General features: G+C 35.3%; 1 protein-coding gene across 1 annotated transcript; it reads right to left on the reverse strand.

Moving 5' to 3' along the window:
* Positions 1 to 8,001: 8,001 nt before the first annotated feature.
* Positions 8,002 to 13,588, reverse strand: LOC147383258 (putative glutathione peroxidase 5). The gene is made up of 6 exons (XM_086427948.1): positions 13,434 to 13,588; positions 13,239 to 13,315; positions 13,078 to 13,139; positions 12,317 to 12,435; positions 8,338 to 8,505; positions 8,002 to 8,230 (listed from the first exon to the last, which is right to left on the reverse strand). The coding sequence occupies exons 1-6, from the start codon at positions 13,488 to 13,490 to the stop codon at positions 8,198 to 8,200; spliced, it is 516 nt and encodes a 171-aa protein (XP_086284074.1). The 5' UTR covers positions 13,491 to 13,588; the 3' UTR covers positions 8,002 to 8,197.
* Between the last annotated feature and the right edge of the window lie 333 nt (positions 13,589 to 13,921).

Here is a 13,921-nt window from a genome sequence, read left to right on the forward strand (position 1 = left end):
TCCCCAACGTGGCATACTCAATCGACTACCCTAACGTGGGATGTGCCAAAATCATAGATTTCCTTTTATCGGGATACACAACTACACATATTTTTGGGGATGTGTGCTCATGTATCCTGATGCATAAAGTCTAGGTTTTGACACATCCCATGTCAGAGGAGTCATATTATATATTTAAAAAAAAAATCAAAATGTTTTCCTTAAGTTTAGCGAAGGCTTTGAAAATGGATGGTCCCTATTGAATTTTTTAAATTCTAATTCAAGAAAAATTGTCATTCTAAAAAAATTTCTCAAAGTAAAATTTTATGATCTACCGATATGTGGCATCCAAAAATGTGATTGGCGGTCATGGATTTTTTCTTGGGTGTTTTTTTTATATTTTTTATCTACCTACAAGAAAAGTAATTAAAAAAATGAAAAATAAAAGAGTCGTGATGAATGCACACAGTAAGTCATACATGATTTGTATGTGGCTGATGTGGCAATGGCACAAAATCATAGATCTTTTTCTTCAAGATACACAAGAAAAAGATCAAGGGTTTTATGTCTTTGCCACATCAGTCATGTACAGGCCTTGTATGATTTACCACGTGCACTCATCATCATTCAAAATAAAAACAAAAGCCCACTTATTCTCCTTTCTTACAATTAACACGTGTCACCTGAAATGAATAATTCAAAGAAGAAATCCTTGAAATCATTGAACGCCTTGCACCAAAACAGCAACAAATCTAAAACAAAATTTATCATCTCCCAAGAAACAACGCTAAAACAAAGAGATGCTCATAATTCGTGATTCCTTCATTCCCATATTTCCTGTTATACTTCCAAACCAAAACAAGTCTTCTTTCTAGCTTGGTTCCATCTCCATACATCCATCAGACCATCACTCTCTTAGTCTCCTGGTCTTTCCTACTCTTGTCGTCCAATAATGCCACGTGTATGGTCCACTGTGCACTTAAACAAGGACTTTGGAGGACTCATGTCATTCTCTCAAGTGACATGCCAAATGTGCTCCCTTGAAATATCTCCCAAGTACTGTGTTACATTGGAGGTCACGTGATGTTGTCGTAAGCTGTGAAGAGTCGCTCCCAGTCTTCTCAAAAGAGACACCAACGTGTGGTTTGGTACCATATAAAGATAAGGTTCATGTTAGTGACTTCAAACTGATTTGTCAAGGAAGCAATGATCAGTGGCCGGCACACTTGGCTGACTTGTAGGCTATTTTAAGTTCAATCTAAGGAGACATGGTGCACGTGATATGTGGATGTTATGAGTGTGCCATGGACCCTTTGATATCAAGATATTTATGTTCATGTATTGGTCCAATCAGACATTAAAATCTTTACGACACATATCGCCAGGTGAGTGATAAATCGCTAGTATAATCGTGTCGTGGTGGTGGTGGTGGTTTGACGTAAACACCAACATTGAATTATGGGTAAGAGAGTTGATAAGTTGAAGAGAAAGTTGAGGAACCAAAGGGGGAAGTTGTATATAATGAGGGTGTGCATTACAATGCTTCTATGTTGGCATGATGAGTACTCTTAGAAGGACTTGTACTCTTTGAAGGCTTTAAATCTGCATTGGGTTTTGCTTCATTTTAATCATTTTCTTTGTACTTTCAAGTTCTACTTGTATATCTCTCTCTATTAATTTTTCTCTCATTTTTTCCATCTTTTTTTTACATTAGGGTTTTAAGACCAAGCCCCCCCCCCCCTCAAAGATTGAAAAGAAGTTTAATTATCAATCTCTTCTGCGTCTTATAAATAATTGTTTAATGATTTTTAATTGATTTGCTATTGAATCTTTTTGTCTGCTTTGCCTTGATGGTTATCTCATATTAAGTTCATCAAAATTTATATTCCATGGAGAGACTCCTATTACCATGCCATGTAATTAGCTGATGAGACCGAGACAACTTGGGCATCCAAGCCATGTCAGTCTTGAACGCAACCCATAACAATTCCTGTTATGATTCGCCATCTTAATGGATCGTTTGAGATCCGGGTCATCTTGTTCGACTTGGGTGTCATCTCAGTCACCAAGGCAATCAAGCGAGATTTTCATCTGCTACTAAGCACTTTAAAGTTAAAACTGCAACTAGCTTCTTTCCCTCCCTTTACCTATTCTCAAAACCCACAAATCTCGTTTATGAGGGTTTGACGCATCCTATAAGGGACGAAAATTGACACTAAATTGATAAATTAAATGAGATTTTCACTACATTGTTCTCTTTGTAGAAAGATTCAAGCGTTCTTAATTCCTGTTATTTTCCCAAAGATGATGATGATGATAGCAAACTAATATTTAATAGGATAAGGAGCCATTTAGACCTAATAAAATGACTCACCAGGTGGCATACACAATCGACTCACTAACGTGGACAAGTTTGGAAACCATAGATCTTTCCGCCTGGGGATACACAGCTCCCTTGGGATCAACTTTAAAGATAGTATCTCACTAAAAATAACGAAACTTGCGAAATAGTCACTTTAAACTTGCGAATTCGTTATCATTCATGTTTTGGTAATTAAAATGAACAGTGAGCAGAAATCATAAATTCATCAAAAGTCACTTTTTCGTAAATATTTCTATAATCAACCCAAAAAATAAAAAAAACACATACAGAATGAACAATGTGAAAGCTAGTTAGGCAAAATCCTTAAAAGTATTATTGGGAATAAAATTACAATATTCTAAGTCATTTTTTCTTTACACCCAGTTAACACAATTAAGATTGTAAACTAGGTTCCTTCTCTCAAAGAATGAGAGATGCTCCAATTTTTTGAGGGATGAAGTATACAACAAATATTCCCAAAACCCAGAGTCTCTCTATGAGGGAGAATTAGAATTCCTTAGAATTGAAGTTACACAGTCTCCCTCCCTCCCTCCCTCCATCATACCCAGAGTTTAAATCTCAAATTTTGACCCATCGATAGAAACTTCACCTCCATGTGCTCCACACGTGCCAACACAAGAGTGTAAAGATGTGCTCACTGCTACTGAAAGAAAGGGTACGTTGCCATAGTTCTGTAGAAGACAGAAGGTACGGGTACGAGCACAGGTACGGGAATTTGAGAGCTCAATTTGTACTTGTCCATGACGGGCTTATCTTATATAGAGAGGGAGGCGTGGACACATGTGGTGGGTGACAAGTGTCGGCCCATCTTTGGGCCCTTTGTCTGGTCCCACATTAACTATAATTAAGATTATAAAACTGACCTACTAGCTTTCCTCTTTGCCAACCCGGCGTGATAATAGCCCTTTATCTTCCCACTCTGCTTGTGGACCCTCCATGTTTACAATCAACTTCATTATTGGATATTTTTTCTTTAATTTGTATTTATTTTGATATCAAATTTCCTTAATATCTTTTATAATTTGTTTTTTTGGTGAATCCTTGAATTGGCCCCCCTTCTGTTTACAAAATGATGACAAGTCCCTTGACCTCAATCTTATCTAATAGACTAATGAGAAGTGAGCTAAATACCTTCTTCAACCTCTAACCAAAGACATTTGGCTTTTCTCCCCCTCAAACCAATTATTTTCAAGTTTTTCAATATGATCCGCTTAATTCTGAGTCGAAAAGACCTAGTCAGTCTGTACATGACTTATGTGGCAAGGGAACAAAATCATAGATCTTTTTCTTCGAGATACACAAGGAAAAATATCAACGGTTTTGTGCCCTTCCCACATCAATCGCTTACTGACCAAGTGTGAGCTTTTTCGAGTCAGAAAATCATTAATCTTTCAATATCAAAGGTTTTTTTTTTTTTTTTTTTTATTCATGTATTGGACCTTATCTTCAATCCCTCATTTTCATTTATTTATAATCCCTTCTAAAATAATCATGATTTTTTATCCAAAATTCCATAATCTTCTACTTCAAAACTCGTATCTTCTTATTGACTTTTAAATGTCTATATTCGTAAGATAACATTATTTTGAAGTTGGAAGAAGAAAGAATTAGGAATTCTGATTATAAGGCAAAGATGGACACATTTAGATCATTTTTCATTAATCTATAAAAGAAGATTGAAGTCCAGGCACTTCGTGAAAGATGAAAATTTTGACAAGAAAATTCGATGGGCCAAAGCCCACTAGTTTTAGTAACTGAATTTTGATGGTCCATGGCCGTTGAATAGAGCTAATGAATTTCTCTCATCTTCCGTTAATTTGATGGCTTCAATCTGTCAAAAAAACATTTGACAATGAAAAATTTTGACATCTTGGACCATCAAATTTTATGAAATTCGACAGCCTTGTGCCGTCAAATATAGGTTCTTTTTTTCACATTGTAAGGGGTATGTCATCAGTTTAAAAATACAGGGGTATCCCAAATCTTCACCGAAAGATACATGGAAGGATATGAAATTTATAAATCACCCTTTATTTTTTTATTTTTTTATTTTTTTTATGACTAAAAATGGTAATATGGTGGATATTTTAGTTGCCTAAATATGCATGTAATAACTACACTACTTTTACGTAAAAATGGTATACTATCCATAAAATCAACTTTAACAATAGAACTACTTGAGCATCAAATTATAGTTGTGTTTTAATAGATTTCATCAATGAATTTTGCTTTTTCAATTAAGTTTTCTAATTATAGTTTATATTTTTCCTATTATAATATTTTTTTGTTGAATCCAATTGAGATAACTGGACAACGACGACGATAGTTCATGAACCAAACCCCAAGGGGGTGGCTCAATGGCAATTTTCGGATCCGAGTTCAATACTCAGTATGAGCAGTATTTCCTCGGGGCCACCCGCGAGGACGCACCCTCTTACCTGGTGCGTGTGATGTGCGAGTGTTACACGTGCCCAGGGGAGGAACCCATATGCCTTGGCTCCGGCCATGGCTCTTACAGTCCCCTTAGTAGGACATAGGTTTGTACAACCTCGTCATATAAAAAAAAACATAGTTTATGAACCAATTATCTTGATTACTCCACACCCTGTATCATCTTAATTTGTAATTTTTTCGTCAACGGAGTATATTAATTAACCCGATTGATTTATCTACTTTTAGACAGCTGCATCTCAAGCTAAATGTAGATTATTATATCTTACAAGTCATGCTAATGTTCTCAACAGGATCTAAGCCCAATTAACACAATCAGATCATAATGAAATCAATTAAACAATGAACAAAACAAACCAATCATGGAGTCCTTGAGGTGGAGAAAGGCTACACCATCTATAGGGGTCGGTTACACACCCCAACCTTGGATTAACTATATAGGGAAATTGTCCCTTTTGGATCAAACACACATACACTACCATATATACATATTTGATAAGTAAACTACTACTAAAGAAGGCTTTTCTTTCTATTCCTTTACAGACTACACTTGGCAATCTTCCCAACCCAGTTCTACTACAACCTCAATGAGTAGGACCACTACAATAATTTACAAAATATATACAGATATATAGATTATATTACATGTTGTACTAACCAAAATTGAAACAAAATGAAGCAAAACCCAAATTCCCTGAAAGAGTACATGTTGTTGTGATTCTAAGAGTACTTCGGCCAACATAAGAGCATAGTGATGCACATCCTCATAATGTAAAGCTTCCCCATTTGGTTTCTCACCTTTCTCTTCATCTTACCAACTCTCTTACCCATGCTTCCCTTTGATGTTTATACTTCTTCCACCACCACCACCACTACTACTACTACTAATAGGTTTCATCAGACAACAAAGCCAGATTTATCGAGTGCCTAACTAGTGTATCACATAGATTCTAGCCCCGATTGGGCCCACTTGCAGACATATGTATCACGCTCATAACGTTCCCTATCGCGTGGACCATCTCTCTCTAAATTCAACTTAAAAACACCATCCATTCAGCTAGGTGTGCCGGCCACTTACGACAGATAAAATCAGTTTGAAGTAGCTAACATGAACCTTATCTTCTTTATCACCCAACCCTACGTACTCGACTTTAGAAGGACAGAGAACCACAAATCACATCTGAAGTAACCTTCATAAAGGGGAGTACCTTCCACTTTTGAGTTAAGAGAATGACACTTGTCCTTCGTTACCGTCTTCTACATGATATTCTATTTGCGGGTCCAATTTCCTAACCAAAGAACAGCAAAAGAAAGATACTCATCTTATCTCATTGAAATGAGAGTAATCATGGATAGGACATTAGATACACACCAAGCATTTTCATGAGGGTCCATACATTTAAGTTTTAAATTATTAATATAGACAAAGCCAGCTGATATGGGTTGAATTTGGATGGACCAGATGATTTTTGTCCTAACAAATGTCCTAGTCAAGGCCAATGATGTGTTTAGTCCAACAACTAAAAGCTGTGTGAGAAGACTTACATCTTTGGAAATACAAAAACAGGGAAGTATTTGAATCACATATGGGTGTTTCTCATGCATTTATGAAGCTTCTTGGAAGGAAGTTTGTGTCTCACTTCATCGCATCGTACATTTTTCATGACAGTCACGTGGAGAGAGAAGAAAATTGATGTGGATATCTAAGATCTGACCATTTTATGATCCATATAAATATCATAATTGTTATCGTCCGAAGCAAACAAACAAAATATTGATCAAACATCATCATCAAAGTCTTATCACAAATATCTGAGGTTGGCCCAAGGATTATGATCGTCTCTTAACCATCTCAAGTGCATATGACCTTATGGTAGGGAACTCAACATTCAGTTTCACTGATACCATTTAGAGATCTTTCATCCAAAAGAGAATAAGATAGCAAGATATATATTAGATGCTCGCAATAACTTGACCACAGTGTTTTTCACCTTGCAAAGAAACTTTGAGGTCATGGGTTGATGTCCAGCTTACCCATTTAAAAAAAAAAAAACCGATAGCTCATTTCCCTCTCACACACGGGTCTTCATCCTCTCTCTCTCTCTCCAAATGGCCAACAAAATACAAGGAGAATCAAACTCCATAGAATCTTTTCTCTTGATAGCTCATTTCCCTCTCACACACGGGTCTTCGTCTCTCTCTCTCTCCAAATGGCCAACAAAATACAAGGAGAATCAAACTCCATAGAATCTTTTCTCTTGAGGGTAAAGGTGGGACTGCCAATATAGAATTGGGAAAGCACCGACACAGTTTGAAAAGTGGTATGAAATGGAACCAAATCATTCGAGCAAAATTATAATAGATGAGGTGAAATACACTTTCCATACTCACTTTGCTAAAGAAACATGATCCACGGATAAAATACCTTGAGGAATGGTATAGTTCATGGTCAAAATTCTATCAAAGCCAGCATATGAAAAATGCTACCTTAGAACCTTGGACTCCACTTGTTGATCAACAGAGAAAATTTCATCCTGACCATCCTTTCCAAGAAAGATGGAGAAAAAGATGTACAATTAATAAGGTCAACAATAGATTCAATCCCCGACTGTTGAAACTCCTTCTGAAACCAAAAACCCAAGAAAGCTCAACCCTTTCTCAAATTATGAAATTCAGAACAAGCATCTTCTTATAGATAAAATAGAGTATAGATTCAAAATCTGGATTTCGATTTGAAAGGAGGCATACCATGCCATTTATCGCCCCAAAAACTGCACCTACTGTCCTTACTATGAAAGCTATCCTTCTGAGAGATGAATGCACTACTCAACTTTCCTATCAGTGTTTCAGACCCGAACTCTAGCATGTACAGATGGAAACTTCACTCTAGATTCTTTGAGAATATTTATGAAGCACTTCATTTGCTTCTTTTCTATGGAAGTTTTATTTTCCAAGAATGTATCCTGTTTTTTGGCCTAATCTTGGTCTAAATCACTCTCTTCACAAGTTATTGCCTCGAGTGATTCCAAATCTCCACATCCATTTTCCCAGCAGTGCTGACTTTATTTTCTAAAAACTAAGCCTATATGTTTCTTTGGGGAACAAATACCTCCAATTTACAAATTGGGATTTAAGGAACTTCAATACCACATTCTCTTAGGTAGCTATGAAGCACCTACAAAGGTTGGTTGCAACTTGAAAATAGCCTCAACTAATAACCATTAATATACACACTATTCAAGAGAATTTACAAAATGTCGGACAAAATCTAGAACACGGAAATTCAAGTCATAATTAACAAACGATTTAGTAGATACATATAGATAAAGTGATACTTTCTCCAAAGGATCCAATTCATCGAAAAACCATATTGAATACAACATTTCATTTCTCCTCCAATGCTTTCTTGATGTCCTTCTGTAATTGAAGAACCAAAGAAGAAAGGATACACAAACATTTTAAGACAGACAAAACAAATGAATGCATAAAAATTAACTTGATTGAGAAAATGGAAAGCAATCTACCTCAATGGAAAATGGGGATGTCGTAGGGGCGTAGCGGCTAATGACATGACCTTCCTTATCAACCAAAAACTTGGTGAAGTTCCATTTGATTCTAGACCCCCAAAAGCTAGGTTTGCTTTCTTTGAGGAATTTGAACATAGGTGCCGTATTTTCACCATTCACACGGACCTGAGAAATAGAAGAAAAAGCTGAGCATCTAAAGTTTGTATTCAAATACACCGTGGGTACAAAATAAAGCAACAGTAAGAATAAATGTGAAGTGGAGAGATGTTGTTGACAAACATTTACCCCAAAAGACTGATCTGATGGGGAAGGCACAACTATGAATATAAGAGGGTCATGGGTTGAACTAGGGCACGATATGTGAGCACGTGACACCCGAGAACGGAGGCAGATAACACAGCACTCAACACTCCCCCTCACAAATAAGGGTGGAAATTTCCTTCAAGGAGACTTAAACATGTGACCTATACGAACCTAAAGTTTTAATACCATGTTGACAACCATTTACCCCCAAAAGATCGATCTGATGGGGAAAGCGCAACTATAAATATAAGAGAGTCACAGGTCGAACTAGGGCACGATACATGAGCACGTGACACCCGGGAGCAAACGCGGATAACACAACATTCAACAGATGTGACGTAGATAATCATCAATCACGTAACATAATACCCATAAAATTATAAAGAAACTATAAAATCTAATAAAAGTCAAAAGCTGACCAAGGTACCCACAATAATGCTATTTTTTGTGAATCTGATTATTGATTGCTTAATTAAATGGCATTATGTTTACCAATTGATTGTAAATTTTACTACTCAAATTCTGAGTCCTTCGACTATGTGCATCAATATGAGTGAAACATTATTCATCTTGAATCGGTTACCGCATGGTTTTTGTGATATTATGAGTTATGAATGTTGTTCACATGGTGGTTCTATCATTTCATTAAACATGTGTTATCCAACGTTCTAGCAATACTTATCCAGACTGCTCTTGGTTGAAGCTCGGTACCTTGGTGTCATAACATTAGGTGTTACAACAGTTTAGGAGGAGTTTTGTTTCCTAAGAAAGTGCCTTGAAGTAGAATCAGATAGAACCATTTAAGATAAATGATGAGTTGTATTCTAAAAACAATGTTATATAATACCTTGGAATTGACGACAGGAAAATACTAATGATGCTTGTCACTTATATAGTCATATTGGAGGCAACTGGGGAACCCAAAATCAAGATTATAAGCAGCCGGAATCTTCTTTCCTTAACATAAGATTATCAATTACACACTACAAGACGTAAAGCACCTCACCCATAACTCACACTACTACAAACCTAGTTGATAATATCAAATACAGCAAAAATTCTAGACAAGAAAAGTTCAAATACAATTAAATTTTTCATTCCAAATTTAGTTAAAAATAAAAACAAACAAAAGCTATTTTGTGGAGTTATATCATAAAATATCAATATTCAAAGATTCCAAAATAATCCATGCAATATTCAAGTTAGCATCTGTTTGTTTCTTGTATTATCCTTTTCTCCGTGACCCTATTCCAGAATTTTATTCCTCAATAGGTAGTGCAATTCCTCACATCTCCCTATTCTTTAAAATAGGTGTCAATTTTTTTTTCCCATAATTGACATCCAAATATAAATCTTGCTACCATTTAAAGCCCAACCTGTAAAAGTAAGTTCAACAAGTTTCAAATGTTCATATAAACCAACGAGAAAAGAATTCATACTCAAAGTTGATCAATCCTTCCTTCCCAATTTCACTATATAATGATATCTAGTTCTCAACATATCATCAAATAACACTTAAATATAACCACTACAAGGATTTTAATAGAGCAGAATGCACTTCTCAGAGGCCCTTAAAGGTTCGCTAATATTGTGGATGACATTAGGATTTTTTTTGCAGAAGAGACTGACTAGTCATAATTTTTCAAGTGCCAATAAAGAGATCCTGTGCTGAAGAGGGTGCATATCACCATGCTTTCTATGTTAAAGCTTGCTTTAGATTCCCTCATTTTTTCTTAAAAAGATATCATCTCCTGCTTCTCAAAGAGAAAAAGTTCTACACATTGCAATTTAAAAAAAAATAGATTAAATGCTTAAATTAAACCAGGAGGAGGAAGATTTCATAGTGAAAATTACCTAACAAAGTTACTCAAATAAACATTAAGAAATTTCTTTCCTACTTTCTTCAAAGGATGATGAGGTGTTATCAAGGATGATTTATGAATGTGGTGGCACTGTGGCAGAATTCTATGAGGAGGCATATCTTGATAGATGTTCCAAAAACATGGTCTTACCTCTCATTCATAAGAAAAGTGTGGACGACTGATAGATTGTCATCAATAGGCATTGTTGGAAGTATCACTAGAATTACTGCTAGAGAATGGGCACGATCTATTACCATTCAAAGGCGCATTTATCAAGGAGTGTCAAATTCTTCACAAAATATATTTGCAATTGAAAAACTATATCCAAGAAGTCAACATAGTGAACTAGGTAAAACATGCAAGGTAGACATAGAAAAAGCTTACAATAGCATGATTAAGGACTTCTTGTAGTACAAGTATGTAAACTGAATTTCGACATAAAATAGAAAATATGTGTAAGAGTTTAAACTCCAGCTGATCGATGTGGGAATTCTAAAGATTTTCCTATATATCTTGGTAAGAAAGGTGATAAATAAGCTCACTAGACAGGTATAAAATGGAAGCTTCCCAAAAGATTTTTGGTGGGGAAAGCGTTCGCTTGTCCCTCACCTCCAATTTGTGGGAAGGCACGATCTTTCTTTGTAAGCTTCAAACCAATACGATATTTGAGGGCATTCATAGGTGCTTCAAAGACACAACGCACTTACAAATTAACCACTTAAAAGAGAAGTCTCCAAAGTTGACAAATTTGGTGCATTAGCAGAGTGTTTCACAAGTAGGTGGACCATTTTCCTTCTTTTATCTTGGCCTCCCCACATGGAGCAAGTTGTCATTTTAAAGAAACGTCGGACCCTACGTTGGAGAGATTTGACAAGGAGCCTCACTTCATGAATGAAATAATAGTTTTATAAAGGCAACAATGTTACCTTCATTTATGATACTCTTTCAAGGTCAAAGCCTTGTTGTAACCAATGATCTTCTATCCTCATAGAATTCCATGGTATTCTGAGACTTGCAACAGTGACTTGAAATACAGAGAACCATCGATTTTCCTTGTGTGTATCGAGAAAAAGAATCTATGATTTTCTGCACAATCAAGTGCACTATCAGTGCTACTTCGAGTGTTATTTCCAGAACTTAAGCATTTTTCTTCTAAGGATTTCTGACTTAAATTAAGTACAATTGTCCTAAAGATTTTATAGTACTTTTGTGCTGTTCAAAGATAGTTTGCACCAATGTTTAAAATCTTTACTTGAGGCAATGTTTTGGTCAGGAGAGAGAAAAACAAAGACTGTTTGACCAAACATTTGAAATGTTCTCAAAGCATTCAATGTTATGGGGCCAATATTTTGTTTCGGTCTCAGCTGAAACCGTAATCTTCCACCAAAACATTCCAAAACAAAACAAGTCGAAATTTTCAACCATGATTTGTACCAAGGTTTAAAATCTCAACTCGAGGCACTGTTTCAAGCAAGATGAAAACCAAAATGAACTTGATCGAAACATTCAAAGACAATCCAAATACTCCAAAATACGGAATGGTTTGGAATCAATGTTTTGTTAATCCAAATATTATGCTGAAACATTCTAAAACAGAATGAAAGTTTGAACTATGGTTTGTACGATATTTCCTTTTGCTTCAGAGGTTATACCTCTTTAGTCATCATGGTATTAGATAAAACTTTGAGCTGACAAGACTTTGTTCCCTTTCTCTTGTTATTGATAGGAAACCGTCGTAGGTGGGAATTGAAACCAGGTTTGCAATCCAATTAAGTGCTTTAATTTATCTAATTACTGACATTCTCCCTCACCTTTTGGAAAACTGGAAATTCGGCCTTGAATTTTGTACATGCATACTCTTGCACTTTGCTACTTTCCTCGGGCTCTTGCTTGAGGAATTGATTACATGGAAATGCCAAGATCTCGAAACCTGAATTCAGCCACTAAAACAATGTACATGTCTTCCGAATTCCATGCAAAGACAAAAGAGAGCCTACGGAAAGATAAAATTCTTTACTTGATAAAAGTACTCTATGATTTGAGTTTTTAATAAACATAAGATGATTAAGAAAACCCTCGATGAACATATTTTTAGAAGAAAAAAAAAAAACAATCCTTCAAAAACACCAAGCAAAAAAATTTCATGAATATTTTACAATTTCATAAATTTCCTTCAAAGAGAAATAAATAAATAAATTACAAGATTAATCCTTCATGGCTTCATGGCTATTTCTTAATTCATCCAAAAAAAGAGAATAACAAGAAAAACCCCTTAAAGGGTATTTCATTAATCTTTCCAAGTAGGAGGGAAAACAAAATAAATTTAAAAACCCTTCATAGGTTAGATGCTCCAAAAGAAAAAGGTAAAAGTAAGCAGAAGTCCTTCATGAAAATTTCAATAATCATCCAAGAATTGAGAAAAGTAAGCAAATCCCTTCATGGGTTAACCTCCAAAAAGGAAAAATTAAGTAAAAATCCTTCATGGGTATTCCCAAAATAGGAAATTACCAAGTGTGGTACTTCAAAAATTGATCCAACAAAAAGAAAAGAAAACAATATAACAGAATCTCACCTTTATCCTTGTATTTGGTGTAAAGCTCAGTCAATTGGGTATAATTGGTATTTGTAAATCCACTGTTTCAGCTCCAACCACAATCCCATTAATATTCAGAAAAACCAAAATAAATAAATAAATAAAATTGATGAACGACTCATTCTTGAAAAAAAAAGTACCATTTGGAAGCAACGTTAACAACAAGAATAATCTTCCCTTTGTAAATGCTGAGATCAACATCCTTCCCTTTACAATCCTGAAAAGAAAAAACCCATAATTTCAAAGAACCCATATGCGTGCAAGTGATGAATTTTCATACAGACAGACAGAGAAAAAAAAAAAATTAAGATTGAAATCTAATAAAAGTAACTTACCTTGACTGTGAAATCATGGAGGGACTGGTTTAAGGGAGAGGATTGAGAAGCACCCATACCAAATTTTTTTGCGTTTCTAGTGGATCTATTATTGAAATATAATTGTAGGAGTTCAGCCGTAAACGCGTTCGTTGCCTTCGTTTAGGGATAATTATAAAAGCACCCCACGAATTAATAAGGGCAACCCACACCATATCCGAATTGTTTTGTGTTATATGAGTTAAAAATTTCAGAACAAGTTGATTTTTTCTGAAGCTCATCAAAAATCAGTTCATTCCAAAAATTTTAACTGCATCAAAATCAGTTCAAGAATATTAAATCATCCTCTCTTTTTTTTTTTTTTTTAAATCAATTTTGATAGAGTTGAAAGTATGGGAATGGACTGATTTTATAATTAATTACTTTTATAGCCTATATAAGACAATTCAATTGGACTAAGATGTGGGTTGCCATTAATAATTCATAGGGTGCTTTTATAATTACCCATT

The sequence above is a fragment of the Akebia trifoliata genome, chromosome 16, assembly GCF_017979445.1.
Source record: "Akebia trifoliata isolate Shusen 1 chromosome 16, ASM1797944v1, whole genome shotgun sequence".
Classification (NCBI taxonomy): domain Eukaryota; kingdom Viridiplantae; phylum Streptophyta; class Magnoliopsida; order Ranunculales; family Lardizabalaceae; genus Akebia; species Akebia trifoliata.

What these genes read in the sequence shown, in the direction of transcription:
- LOC147383258 (XM_086427948.1), bottom strand. Translation starts at nt 13,490, where the DNA reads ATGGGTGCTTCTCAATCCTCTCCCTTAAACCAGTCCCTCCATGATTTC. An exon ending in TCCATGATTTCACAGTCAAG is followed by an intron (nt 13,316 to 13,433) that starts GTAAGTTACTTT and finishes TTTTCTTTTCAG; the next exon opens with GATTGTAAAGGGAAGGATGT. An exon ending in AATTTCCAGTTTTCCAAAAG is followed by an intron (nt 8,506 to 12,316) that starts GTGAGGGAGAAT and finishes TCTATTTCTCAG; the next exon opens with GTCCGTGTGAATGGTGAAAA.